Raw genomic sequence first — 14459 nt, forward strand, 5'->3', positions numbered from 1 at the left:
GTCTTTAGTTTGAAGATCAACTAAAGGAGCCTTTCTTGTCACCTCATTCAATAACAAAACCCAACATGTATTGGGTACCTACTATTTTCTATAGTTGGTATTAAAGGCATCATGTAATTTTTTTCATTTAATGTCATCTAATAAAGTGTCTATTCTAGGGAGAGGTAAGGGGAGAGAGACTATACCTAATGTTTATTGCTTGAATGATGTCATTTTCTTGCCACAAGAATAGGATCTCCCTGAAAGTAGGGTCATGGTTTGTGTAGGCCAGGGTTGTATCTCTGGCATCTGGCACAACAGAAGATGCTCAATAAATATTTTGGGGATCCATGTTGAACAAATGTTGACTATCTCACATAATATCCATTTGATGACATATAGAGACATTGTTTAATTCTCTGACAGTTCGCAAAACATGAATAAAAGGGAAGAGAGACCTGTTACCATATAAAGCTACATAATCAGAAGTTATCCATGAAAAATAAACTAGGTACAGGGCATACTATAAAAAGTGTTATATGTTCCACAAGCACATTTTGGAGATAAGAGAGTCATTTAAAAACCTAGAAATAATGTGATCCAATTTGCCTGCTAGAAAAGTCCCTCCGGGAGTAGTGTGGAGAGTGTAATTGACAGGTACGAGATTAGAGGTGGGGTGATTGCTTGTCTGATCATCAGAATCTCCTGCAAAATATAAAACACAGATTCCCAGGCTTCAGATCTACTACTTCAGAACTACTTCAGATCTACTGAATAAGCTTTCTGATGAGAGCCCAGGAATCTGTACTTTTTATAAAGCTTCCCAGGTGATTCTTAGCAGTCAGGTCTGTGAACCCTGGAATCTGATTACCTCAATATTCCTGATGATAGAAGATGAAGGCCTGCCCCATTCAACCCTTCAATGTAATGAATGTTAACAGCCTTGGGTTGATCTCACTACATATCCAGGCCAGGGTAACCAGGCCTGGACAGACTGTCTTTCAGAGTCACTTTATCATTCAAAGGTAAGAAGATAACATAAGAAAAGTGTGTAGATATTAAAGGGCCAGCATTAAGGATGAAGCTCATGAATCCATTATTGTTCTTAAGTGCTCTGTTTTTCCTAGTTCCTCTTTAGAGAGCAAAGACCACCTACAGGCACCAGACACAGAGGAACACAACACAAAGAAATTGGACAACAGTGAAGATGACTTGGAATTCTGGAATAAGCCCTGCTTGTTTACTCCTGAATCGAGATTGGAAACTCTTAGACACATGGAAAAACAACGGAAAAATCAGGAAAAATTAAGGTATTTCATTCTTTCCTATGAGAGGGAAGCAGTAGCCACTTATGAACTATATTTTCATGATTGCCTTTTTTTTTTTAACCCATTATTTGTGTTAAACCTTTAGCACTCATATATAGATTTTGTTTTTCCTGAGTATAGCTTTATGTTGAATTGTATTGGCTAACATTCATTAATATCAAAGTACCTTCTTTAGAACATCATGAATTATGACATTGTAGGTAGAGGTTTTTTGTATGTCTTTAGCTTTTTACAACTTTTAATATACCCAACAATAGTGTATTAGGGTACACTCATACATTAGTATTTCTAGTCTAGAAAAAAGGTCATTTTGTGGAATGAATGGGCTCCTTTTTGAGTCTGTTCTATTAATTTGCAAAGTGAAGAATTGGAAATTAGTTTTATTAGACATTTTATTTTCCTAATACAACTTTCTTCGACATTTAACACTATGATTTCACTTTTGAATTGTTTATCTATAATTTGATGATTTGTTAGAAACTAGGATTTTTATGCTTTTATCTTCAGAGTAGATTTTTCAAAAACAGATTTTGTGTCATTCCATTTCATGTCATTGCTTAAGTCTAGTATGTAAAATATATAACTTATGGGAATACTTATTATTCATGAGCTTGAGAAAGTGATAAATTAGCCCTGAAATATAGTAATCTACATGGCAATGACTCAAGTGAAACAAAACACAATATCTCTTCCTGTGATTAACAACTAAAAGCAAGAAACTAGAAGTAAAAAAGATTTGAAATCTCAGCTGCTTTCATAAAATTTTCATTAATTAGAAATACAGGGAGGTATAACAATCAAAAATCAAATTTTACCTAAAATACTTGTTTGTAAAACGTGAGTGATTTTCACACTAAGGGACCACACAGCCCTTTGGGAAGACCATTGAATAAGATTATGTATGCATGTCCTGACTCCACTATTACCCTCTGTGTGATGTTGGCAACTACATAACTTCTCCTCATCTGGTTCTTCATCTGCTAAACAGGGATTATCATACCTGTCTTACCTACCCCACTGTACTGTTAAGAAAATCAGATGAGCCCATCCATACATGTGAAAGTGCTTTGCAGACTCAAGAGCCCTTTGAAATGGAAGTTCTACATGTTTATAGAATGTGAAATATTTCTTACATATATACCTATACACACATATGTTATATTTATATATCTGTGGGTATATATAAATAATATCTAATCTATTATGTATTGAGCCTGAAATAAGGAGAATTTTTTTTTACTCCCTGACACCTAATAAAGTAAGGCTGAATTGGATGGAGATCTGAGTCTCTATGTTTTGGACACCTTAGACTTGCCAATCCAGTGAGTCCCTGAGATGTTTGCTTCTGATTGTGTTGCCATTTTTATTAACTGGGTGTAAGCAGAGACAAAAGAAATCTTTTATTCCTAACTCTGATCTGTTTTACACTGAGTAGGGTTAAGCCAAGGGCTTGTGAATGCCCCTTAATTGTCCTGAGTCATTGAAATATTAACTCCATTGGATCTGGAGGCCCAGTTTAAGATGCAGAAGAATGTGAGTGATTTTTTCTTAAATAAAGTTAACTGATACAAAATCTGTATTAAAATTACAATAGAAATTTAAGGCAAAGAATTGCCAACAGTTCCATCATCTAAACAAATTTTTCCATCTGATCTAGATATTGTCCGTATTTGCCTATTTAAGTTTCTATATACTTCCAGTAATCTTTTAAATAGAACTTACATACTGCATTTTAATTTCATATTACTCAATTAATCTTCTATTTGCTTCCTTTATTTACCTCCTATCCAACCCTTCAATGTAATGAGTGTTGTTAACATGCTTGGGTTGATCTCACTACATTTTTTTAACCCTTTATAATTGTATAAATTATCTCTGCAAGTGTAGGATTTGGGGTCTTTTTGTAAAACAAATATGTATTTATATTTTATATATTTTTTCTCACTAAAGACATCATAAACACTTTTCTAAATCAATAAGTAATGAGCAAACACATTTTTTAATAGCTGCAAAATATGTTATAGCATGAATGAAGCACAGTTGATTCAACCATTCCTCCATTGATGGGCACTCACAACAGTTCCAGGGGTTTGCCACTGTAAATAACGCTGTGAGAAATAGCCTTTTACATAGATTCTTCTGTGCTGATATTTTTATTTATATTGAGTAGATTCTATTCAATTGGTATGTTAAATGTTGTATTTTAGCTAAAGCTCTGTACACAGATGGAGAGTTGACAGTTATCTGGGTAATCATGTATAAAATAGACTTATTTAAATATTAATAGACAGTCATGAAAAGGAGTTTTCTTCCCTCATTCAAATTATCTGGCAAATTGTCTTGGTCATTTTTTTGCTGTACAGATACAGATACAACCACATAAAAAAATCTGGCTTGATTGTCAGTTCCCAGCATAGAATTAAAGGAATGGACTTCAGAACAATGAACTGCTGATGTGTTCATGAAAGTTCAATTAATTTTTTTAAAACTGTTTCACAAAAATGTATTAATTGCTTTTATATTCTCTTTGCTTATTTTTTCTTTCCATGCTGCCCCTTGTTCTCACCCACCATCAATCTTAAGTGAAAAAAAGAAGAAAGTGAAACCACCCAGGACTTTGATCACTGAAGATGGGAAAGCCCTAAATGTAAATGAGCCCAAGTATGTGAGGCCAAATAGAGAGTTAAAGATCCAAAAGTGTCAATCAATGGTATTGGTCAATCATTGTTTCAATTCCAGGTTTGCTCTGCAAAGAATATATCTGACTGCTCTTAACAAGTTTGATGAGTCTAAAAATAACGTCATTTGGTGCATATTTAAAGAGAAAACATCTATTATGTTTTCAAATGCATAATTGTCTTGGCATCTAGCAAATGATCTTGGCATATGGAGATCTTAGTTATTTATGTACCCCATGAAACTTTGGACCACATACAGTTTTATGCCTGAAAATTGCCACCACATTATTGTTGTATTTATGAATTTTTAAAACTCTGCCATGAGCAAGCTGGTTGAGAATACTGATGTACCGTCTATACATCTACTTTATACTCTGGAGCACATATACAAAGCCTTTGAGAGCTAGGGAAGGAAATCAATATAATAACCTCAATGAATTTAATAGAGGACAGATACTCAAACTGGAAATCTTCGAGTATAATAATATCTAATCTACCCTCTTTATCTGTCTTAAAGTTTGAAATTAAAAAGCAGGACAGAAAAGCCTTTTGTAGTCAAAAATACAGACCAAAGAGCCTACAGACTAAATCTCATTCACTTCATTTTATTACTCAAACCTATTTTCCGTCATCATTTCATTTGCTCTGTCATGACCATGGTGAAGGCACAATCTTGAATTATTTCTGGGCATCATTTATCTTCACAGCAATCATAGGTGGTAGACAGTATTTCTTTCTTACATGTCCAGAACCTGGGCCTGAGAGAGGTGGAGTGACTTGCCCAAGGTCACACAGCTAATTGGTGGTGTTTCTGAGTTGCTCATGCTAACCTAGTTCTAGTGACTTCCATGATAAGATCTATAATCCCTTCCCCTTACCCACATACAGCAGACAGGAATGCAAGACAGAACACTAGGCTAGGCCCTGGGGATAGAGCTGTGACTATGACAGGTTTCTTTCTGACCTCATGGAGTTCAGAAATCGAGTTTAGGCCATCTCTCTTTAGCCTACAACAGAGCTCAAGGGAGACTCCCAGAACTCCATGTGTCTCTGGTAAGACCACCACTCTTCCCACACACTGCAGCCTCACCTGCCCCTAAAACCAGTTCTACTGAGGGTGATTCTATGAAGAACTGATTACCCACCACCTCCTCAGTGGCACTGCCTCCAGACATGCGATCATCCCCTGTTGCTGCCCTCCTAGGTCATGCACCACTGTCCAGAATCTTATACTCAAATGGCGCTGATCCAACTCAACTTATTCTCGCCTCTTTTGGACCCCTGTGCCCTCTGGAGCTTGAACCTGGACAGCAAAGCCTGAAGGCTCCACCATTTCTCCTCTTTCACTAACTGAAGCAGAGGATTCACTTCTGCGGCTGCCCACTGTTCTTCCTCACCACATACACCAAAGGGTTAGTTACAGCCCATTGCCACTTTCAGGCCATCTTTCTCCCTTTCTCTGTTGAAGCACAAGCCATCTAGATATAGCACCCCTGCCCTTTCTTCCCACAGTCATCTAGATCACCCTGATCAACTCTCAACCCCAGCCTTCTCAATTCATTGAAGATCTTTCACCCACACCGGTGTCTCTCTCTGCCTCTCCTGCCATCATCAGTCTTGGTGATGACTTTATCAAATGTGTAGGTGATCCACCAGAAGCCTTGGCTTCTCAGTTCCCCAACCAGCTCACTTCTCCAGCTCAGGTCAACCACATGATTTCGTTTTCATTCCTAGATTTGCCACCATCAATATCTCTTCCACGTCAGAAACTTCACCTCAAGTGTCTCACTAGATACCATTTCTTATGTTCCTGGGGGAACTTCCTCCATTCCAACAACCACATGCCCCCATGAAGACCATAAGATAATTCACTCTCCTATTTTTCTTACTCTCCCCTAACCCCTCATCTTCTCTTGCCGTGCTTTAGTTTTATGGTTCATCACAGAAATCAGTCCAGGTGCAGTTGCTCACGCATATAATCCCAGCACTTTGGGAGGCCGAGGCAGGCAGATCACTTGAGGTCAGGAGTTTGAGACCAGCCTGGCCAACATGATGAAACCCCATCTCTACTGAAAATACAAAAATTAGCTGGGAGTGGTGGCACACGCCTGTAATCCCAGCTACTTGGGAGTCTGAGACATGAGAATCGCTTGAACCCGGGAGGCAGAGGTTGCAGTGAGCCGAGATCATGCCACTGCACTCCTGCCTGGGCGACAGAGTGAGACCCTGTCTCAAGGAAAAAGGAAAAGAAAAAAGAAATCAATCCTTGTCATTTGTCTTCCACTCTCTTGTTTTTTTCTCTTTCCATCATCGTCACCTCACAAAACCCCAACCCTATTTAAATCTAGCACACTACCCACTCTTGGGCTGGTCCTCATGTGTGGCTGGAGGAGACCATTCACCTCTACTTGCTGGTCTTACCTTAAATTCATGACCACAGATCTCAAATGGACTCTGGCAATCTTCTTTTATTTTCTTGGGCCGTCCATTCTCCCACTGTCCTGCAGGCTGCTCTCGTACCTTCTTTCTCCTTACTTCCAACATCATCTGACACTTCCACAGTCTTAACTGAGGACCTTGTTTCCTATTTCATTGAGAAAAAAAGCAATCAGGAGATTTCTTTTCCTCCGAACATCCAATTTACCAGCATAGCTGGACCTGTCCCATGTACTCCCCTCTCTTCTGCTTGCTGACGGTGAACTTCCTATCCAAAATCAGTCTGTGTAAGCACCCTGACTCCATCCCCTCTGCCTATCAAGGACTTAGTTGCTCAGTTATCCTTGGTCTTCTGCACTAGTTCTCTCCACTCTGCTAGATCAATCTCATCCATGTACAAACAAATTTTAAAAATCTCTGTCTTAAACAAACAAAAGCAACAACCTCCCTTCCCCTGGTTTTCCTTCCAGCCACAGCTTTTTCTCTGTCCCCATTTAATGGAATTGTCTGCACTTGGTCTCTAGTTTCTAACTTCACATTCCTTCTTGAAACCACTTCTGTGTATTCCATCATCCTGAAATTTCCTTAGCCATATTATTTCCACATTCAGTGTTCAATTCTTAGTCTTTGTCTTACTGGACATAGCAGATTTGGATCAAATTGTTCAGTACCATCCTTCTTAAAGAAATTTCTTCCCTTTGCTCCTGATTTTTCTTCTACCTTACTGACTGCTCATCTTTCTAAGCTTTGATGTATCCCTTTGGTTTTGTTTTTTGGGTGCCCTATAGCAAACTCCTCAGCTGTCTTCCTTTTCGCATTAGCTCTTCATGGCTGTCACCAAATCCCATGGCTGTAAACACACTCTTTACATTGCTCCCAACTCAATCCAACCTCTTCTCTGAGCTCAAGACTTGTCTATTCAGTTATGTTGTTAAGAACATATAGTTCCTCTTCAAAGAGTTTTGGTTCCTGGTTCTTTGTTCTATTCTAAAAGGTAATCATACCCATTCATCTATCAGCCCTCCCTATCTCTGCTGTGCCCAAACACCCTAAGATGTACCGTACCTGTCCTTCCCGTGAAATGCCCACCCTTGCCTCCTTTGATGAGGTCAACAGTAGCCAATCAGAATTAGCCTAGATTGTGCGGTCCATCCCCACAATCTAGGCTACCTGCAGGGGGCGGGCACAGGAACAGGGTCTGTGTTAGGGATAAAAAACTCCTGCTCTCCTTTGTTTTGCTCACTCTCCCTTGCCTCTGCCTTGCATACAGGAAGTGCCCTTCTAGAGAAGTATATTGCCTTGCTGAGAAAACTTTTGCCTGAGTGTTGGTTTCACTTTGCAGCATCAAAAATTTGTTTCTAACAATTAGAAGTTTGACATCACTGGTTGGATGTAAGAGAGTCATTGCACACTTATTATAGCTAAAAGAGAACCCCTGATTTCAAGCCTCACTACCACTCTCCAGCATCGTGTGCTTGTGTCCCTGTGTTCTCCGTCTCAGTAACACACATTCACCCCTTGGCTAAGACCAGAAACCTTGGATTCTCCCTTGATTCTTCTCTCTGTCATCTTATCAGTGAGCCCTGTGAACTCTTCCTTCGATATTATCGGAATCCAGCCATGTCTCACCCCACCACTGCCTCTAGCTGACACTAACTCTTGCTTGGACAGTTGCAATTGCTTATTAAGTAGTCTCCATCGTTCATCTGTTGGCCTCCTACATTCTGTTCTACTCAGCTAAATAAAGAAGAAAAAATGGAAGAAAGGATACATGCTCCTTTTCTTAAGGGACATTCTTAGAAAGTGCCATACAATGACTGTCCCTCCCCTGACGTCACCTACCTTCAAGGGAGGCCACAGAATGCAACCTTTATTGTACGTAGCCATGCACCTGGTTCAAACCATGGTTCCTGTCACTAGGAATAAAGGGGGAAGCAGATAGCAACTAAATAGCAATCTCTGCCATAGGAAACTTCTCTAAAATTACTTTACAATTAAAAAGAAATCGAGGCAGAGCAGGAGCACATAAAAGGCTCCTGAGATGAGGTTCTACAAATGCATGGGCCATTTGAGACACTGAAGAAGTCCCACAGACCTGGATTATTCAAAGCAATGAGACAATTTCTGCCACAAGCAGAAATGCTGCTAACAGCCACATCTATCGTTAACTTCACGTTTTCCTAAACAGTTTAGCTTATGTTCTTTAATATTGTTGAGTTGTATATTTTATAGAGTAATACAATAAGTGAAATGCTCAAAAGCAAATTGACCAGGCAATTCTGATAGCGTGATGTTCAGTGTGGAAGCTAGACCTAGGACTCAGCCTCAGGGTACAGGTGAAAGATGGTAGAGCTTTGAAATCCTGCCTAGCCAGGCTCGTGCAGACAAAGTGTAAAGGCATTTATTATAATTCAGCTATGCCAACCTCTTTGAACCTCTGTTTCTTCATCTATAAAACAGAGGTAATAGATAATGGGCAGTGTCTCAGCCTTTTTCAGGGCAATGGAAGGTCAGCGATGAAAGGAGAAGAAAAAAATAGCAAGAAAAAAGAAGGAAGACAGGACTCTTTAAAACCTAAGGAATCGAATGCAGGATAAAGGGGAGGCAAAAGCAACCTTTAGTTCTCCATAAATAATTCCAGTGTTTTAGTTTGCTTCTGGCAAACTCACATGAAATGGAAAAGAAAACTTCAGCCACCAGATGTCTCTATCTCTGCACCAAAGCTAATTTTTCTGTATGTCATTTACCTTAAGATTCTCACATTTAAACACTGTAAGCACAAATAATTTATTAATATGTTGTAGGTTTCGCTGAAATTTTAAAATTACCTTTGACATTTGATTGTCCAACCACCAAAATAAGTTGTCATTGGACATTATTATAAAATTATTATCTAATTTGCTTCTGAATTTGTGAAGGGATTATCTATACAGTATCCTAAAGTCATCTCTTTTTTCCCCCCAAATGTGTTATTCTTAGAATTGACTTCTCTTTGAAAGACAGTGAAAAGCAGATCATCCTGGACCTTGCTGTCTATAGGTAAAGGCATGTTCTATGTATTTATTTAATGACATTTCTGTCTGTTTTCATTCTCAGTAGTAATTTTTTAGTTCTGAAAAAATTTGAAATGGAATTAACTTAGACCTATAGTTAAATGAAGCTTATTTGTTAAGACAGAGACGTTACTATAATTTTTCAAAGCATGAAAATGAAAGGAAAGGTAAATAAAGCCACAATTTCATGGCTATGAACTCGGGAATATCTAAGGCAGAGTTTAAATAATTCTGAGACCTATACTGTTTTCTGATGCTGATACTACAAGGATCCCACTCTGCCCTTTGCTGGCATAGTCCTCTGTTTTTATCTAAAATGCCTTCCTATAGTAATAGGTATCAGGTGGTTGGCTCCCCTCCCTCAGTCCCACCTCAGAGACCTGGGGGAACACCTAGCAGCCTCTGTCACCAGTGGACCCTTCTTCCCTGCTGCCCTCTCACATCCTGCCTGTTTTCTCACCCATGGGTAGGCGTGGCACGGACCTCCTGCCTGCCCTCATCACCACACCCAAACTATTGTCCTTTTCTCCTCCTTAAAACTCCGTGGCTTTGACACTCAAACCTTCAGCCTAAATCACCTTCTACCCTTCTTTGTGGAAGCATCTAAAGGCAGCAGGTCACTCTGCCTCATTCCCTGAAGATTTTAGACCCTGGTTCGCTGTGCTGATACATCCTTCTGATGACCTCAGTGTCCCCTGGCACCATCTCAGAGGCTGCTTGCCTGTGCTTCCCTCTGCCTGTATCGCCCTCGGTGTCCTTGTAGCTTGCTGCCTCGTGTCCTTCACGCCTCTGCTCAGATGTCACCTCATTAGAGGGGCCTCTCTGCCCCACCATCTGACATAAAGCAGTACCTACCCCTGCCCAGCGCTTCCTTCCACTCTTTCTACTTGGCTTCCTGCTGACAAAGTGTAAATGTACTTGTATTCTTAAAAGTTTGTGGTCAGAGCAGGAAGTTGTTTTGTTTGTTCTTTCCTGTCTACATCTCCACACCTAAAACCTGGCACCTGTTAGGTGCTCAATAAATACAAGAATGAATGAATGAATGAACAAATACTGATCATGGGAGTATGACATTGACATGCACAAATGAATGGATGAATGTTTACATGCATGAATTATAATAAATGCCTTTCTCTTTTTAATGGCTTTTGATGTACCCCATTTTATTTAATTTCTCAGTAACCCTGGGAAGTAGGAGGGATTATTACCCAAGGGGGGTAAATTTTCCAAGAGTGAGTCTTGTCAAAGTAAACAGGGACCAAAGGAGCCAGAACAGCCCTCAGGACTTCAACTAACGTTGCTGTTTGATTGTGGTAAAATACACATAACTTAAAATCAACCATTTCAACCATTTCACAATGGACAATACCGTGGCATTTAATAAATTCACAATATTGTACAACCATTACCATTGTTCCAGAAAATGTTTATCACCCCAGAAGGAAACCCCATGACCCTTAAGCAGTCACTGCCCATTCTCCCTCTTCATGGCAACCACTAATCTGTTTTCTGTCTCTATAGATTTGCCTATTTGGAATCTTTCATATTAGTGGAATCATACAACATGTGGCCTTTGTGTCTGGCTTCTTTAACTTACCATAATGTCTTCAAGACTCATCCGTGTTGTAGCATGTGTCAGAATTTCTTTCCTTTTTATGGCCAAATAATATTCCATTGCATGGATATACCACATTTTGTTTATCTGTTCACTAGATGGTGGACATTTGGGTTGTTTCCACCTTGGCTGTTGTGAACCAGGGCTAGCCTTAGTGTGGCCCCTTCCTCTCCACACCAAGCTCTCTCCGATCAGCTGTATGCCTCTTCACAGAATTCCTGTCCATTCTTCTGCCTGCTTGCTGCCAAGTCATCTGCCTTTACAAAGATCCCAGCTCTTCTCCAGCTAGCTTCATATCCTCTGCTCTTCCAGCTTCCCAAGCTGCTGTTTCTACTGTTTGACAGACAAATCACTGTTTCATTCTTGTAAGTCCTTCCCATTTTTAGGCCCTATGCCTGGAGTTTAATGAATGTATAACCCTTTCTTTTTCAGCTCTGTTGGCTGCTTCCTGTTCAGTTCTCAAATGGAAACTTTCCTCATTCCCATGCATGTGCATTTTAAGGGGTGGTAATATTTCTCCAGTCTATGTAGTAAAACTCTTTCATTCTCATGATTCTGTCTAAATGAATTATGCTATAATTCCTGGTTGTGTTTATGGGCACATGGGTGTACACTTGAAAGTTAAATTCATTCATTCACACCTGCTTCCTGCCTTTATTCAACAAGCATCTATAGAATACCTACTATGTGCCAGGCATGGGGAGACTGTAACTGGCATATTCTAAATCCAGTCATGATCTCCTATCACTTAGAGCCCTGTGGGGGAGGGGGACAGACAATAAATAAGCATCTGATGAGTTACAAAGGAAGAAGCCTGCTGTCAAGGAAAGGGACAGTGTTCAGGGATGGGAATAATGGTGTGTGGGGAGTGGTCAGGGAAAGGGGGAGACATGAACAATGATAATTGAGAGATAAGAAGTAGCTTGTTCTGCAAAGAACTGTCAGACAATTGTTTCTGGCAGAGAAAGGCCATGTAGGTAAGGACAGATCAACATTTTAGGGGGCCCAAGCATGGAAAATACTACACAATCCATTAAAGCGTAGATATCACATGTGAAGCTATAGAAAACCTCATTTCTATTATTATTATAAAAATTGTTTTTAAATGCTGTATAATAATACTTGATTAACTCTAGCTATGTATTGGGCACTATACATGTTCCTTCCTAACAATCTTAGGGCTAGATGCTAGTAGTATCCCCATTTTACAGAAGAGGAAACTGAGGCCTAGAGAGGTTAAGGAATGTGGTCCCAGGTAATAAAGCAGGAAGAGGTGGAGCCAGTTCCCCACAAGGCTGTGTGACTCCAAACCTATGCCTGTAACCCTTGTATTAGCTTACCTGCCTTAACATTTGTGATTTTTAAAGCAGCTCTGCATTTTCTAATGTTCACAATTAGTATTTTGAAGTATGTGAATGTAATTATTTGGCTAAGCTTCTGATTTTAATGAGCGATATGAAATCTAAATCTTTAATTTGCTCATGAGTGGAGGAGAATAATTGCCACCTGATCTTGAGGTCACTGCCATAAACAGAAGGGTTTGCTTATTCAGCAGGATGTGCCTTTGAGGGGAGAAGCAAGCTAGTCTTCCAGGAGAGATAGTATCAGGGCAGCTGCAGAACAGCTGCAGGGGATCCAGAGCCTCCAAGGAAGCAGGAGCTGGTGGTTGCAGGCCTCAAGCAGAGTAGAATCAGCATTCCTGGCTATTCAAGTCTTAGGGGCTTAAAATAAAATATTTGTGAAAGAGCATGGCAAGCTGTTTTTTGCAAACCTCTGGTGTTTCAAACCTCAGATATTTTTGGGTTAGGGGCAATCAATGCCAAGTGTACTTGTGGGTCTAAAAATGAAATTGCTGATACATTGAATTTCCTTTGGTCTGGGGATTAATTTAAAACTAATTTTTTAAAGACCCATTTAGCATGGATATTTTAAACGTCCTTCATTTAAAATCGTCCTGTAAGTGTGAATTTGTATTTGCACTTCTTCAAACTTGATATATTTTTTAAATTATAAGATATTGTGTATTTAATTTTGAAGGTATATGGATACCTCTTTAATCAATGTTGATGTGCAACCAACTTACGTGCGAGTAATGATCAAGGGAAAGGTAAGTAGAACCCTGTAAACTATTACAATTTCAAAAGCTAAGCTTTGAACTAAGCTGTGGTTCCTCACTTTTTTAAAAGTATTATTAAAATAGAAAAAGGGCCCAGGCGCAGTGACTCATGCCTGTAATTCGAGCACTTTGGGAGGCCGAGGCAGGTGGATCACCTGAGATCAGGAGCTGGAGACCAGTCTGGCCAACGTGGTGAAACCTCATCTCTACTAAAACTACAAAATTAGCCAGGCATGGTGGCTCATGCCCATAATCCCAGCTCCTCGGGAGACTGAAGCAGGATAATTGCTTGAACCTGGGAGGTGGAGGTTGCAGTGAGTCAAGATCACCCCATTGCACTCCAGTCTGGGCTACTAGAGTGAGATTCTGACTCAAAAATAAATAAATAAATAAATAAATAAATAAATAAATAAATAAATAAAAATAATAAAACAAAACTAAATAGAAAAAGGGGAACCAAACAGAGTGCTATTTTTTAGCACATGGTTTTATATATGGGAGTGGTATATGGTGGGAATGGCTGCTGACCATATGTAGTTGGATATCATTAATATTTTAAACCTGTGGCTATTGTGTTACACTTTTTTCAAAACTAATAACATAATCATATGTGTGGGAGCCTATGCATGAAATTAAATAGTACACCCATTCTAAATTGTCAGTGATTTCATTCATAACAACTGTAATTTTATAATTTCTAAAATACGAATTTTTGCTAATTTAGGCTACTATGGGCTTGAAGATTAGCTGAAAGATTTTTAAATGGAAATACGTCGATTTTTTTTTGACAAGGCTTTCTCTATAAATTGCTTTTTAGTCATAAATGAACCCATGAGCACTTCACTGTTTGTGATTGACAGCTGTTCTTTAGACTATTTGTTAAAATAGGTAAAATAGTTCGTGCATAGAAAGCACAGCTCATATAAATATTTTTGATAAGTTTAAGCACATTTCTGAATTGAATGGTGTGTCTTGAATTTGTAATGAAAATGCCCCTTGTAGTGACCCTCTCATGTAACGTCCTTGCCCTCAATGATACTTTCTACTTATTTTCAGCCATTTCAGCTTGTCCTTCCTGCAGAAGTGAAACCCGATAGCAGTTCTGCTAAAAGATCTCAGACAACAGGTCATTTGGTCATCTGCATGCCCAAGGTAGGTCATGTCATTTGGGTCAATTTCAAGTCTGGATATGAGGGTTCTTGAAGGAACTTGACCTGTCAGGACTAATGATGACTTCTGATTAAAGTACATTTT

At 39.3% G+C, this 14459-nt stretch overlaps 1 protein-coding gene across 3 annotated transcripts in view; it reads left to right on the top strand.

Annotated features, from left to right (window-relative positions):
- LRRC6 (leucine rich repeat containing 6) overlaps positions 1–14459 on the top strand; it is a 94007-nt gene that overhangs the window by 41995 nt on the left and 37553 nt on the right. For 2 of the 3 annotated variants that reach the window (XM_030938206.1, XM_030938205.1), the window contains 5 exons: positions 1107–1289; positions 3891–3968; positions 9401–9460; positions 13127–13196; positions 14262–14357. In XM_030938206.1, coding sequence (XP_030794066.1) covers positions 1107–1289; positions 3891–3968; positions 9401–9460; positions 13127–13196; positions 14262–14357 — 487 coding nt within the window. The remainder of the gene's footprint in view (positions 1–1106; positions 1290–3890; positions 3969–9400; positions 9461–13126; positions 13197–14261; positions 14358–14459) is intronic. The other variant, XM_030938207.1, reaches the window with a different exon arrangement.

Source organism: Rhinopithecus roxellana, chromosome 9 (genome assembly GCF_007565055.1).
Source record: "Rhinopithecus roxellana isolate Shanxi Qingling chromosome 9, ASM756505v1, whole genome shotgun sequence".
Lineage (NCBI taxonomy): Eukaryota > Metazoa > Chordata > Mammalia > Primates > Cercopithecidae > Rhinopithecus > Rhinopithecus roxellana.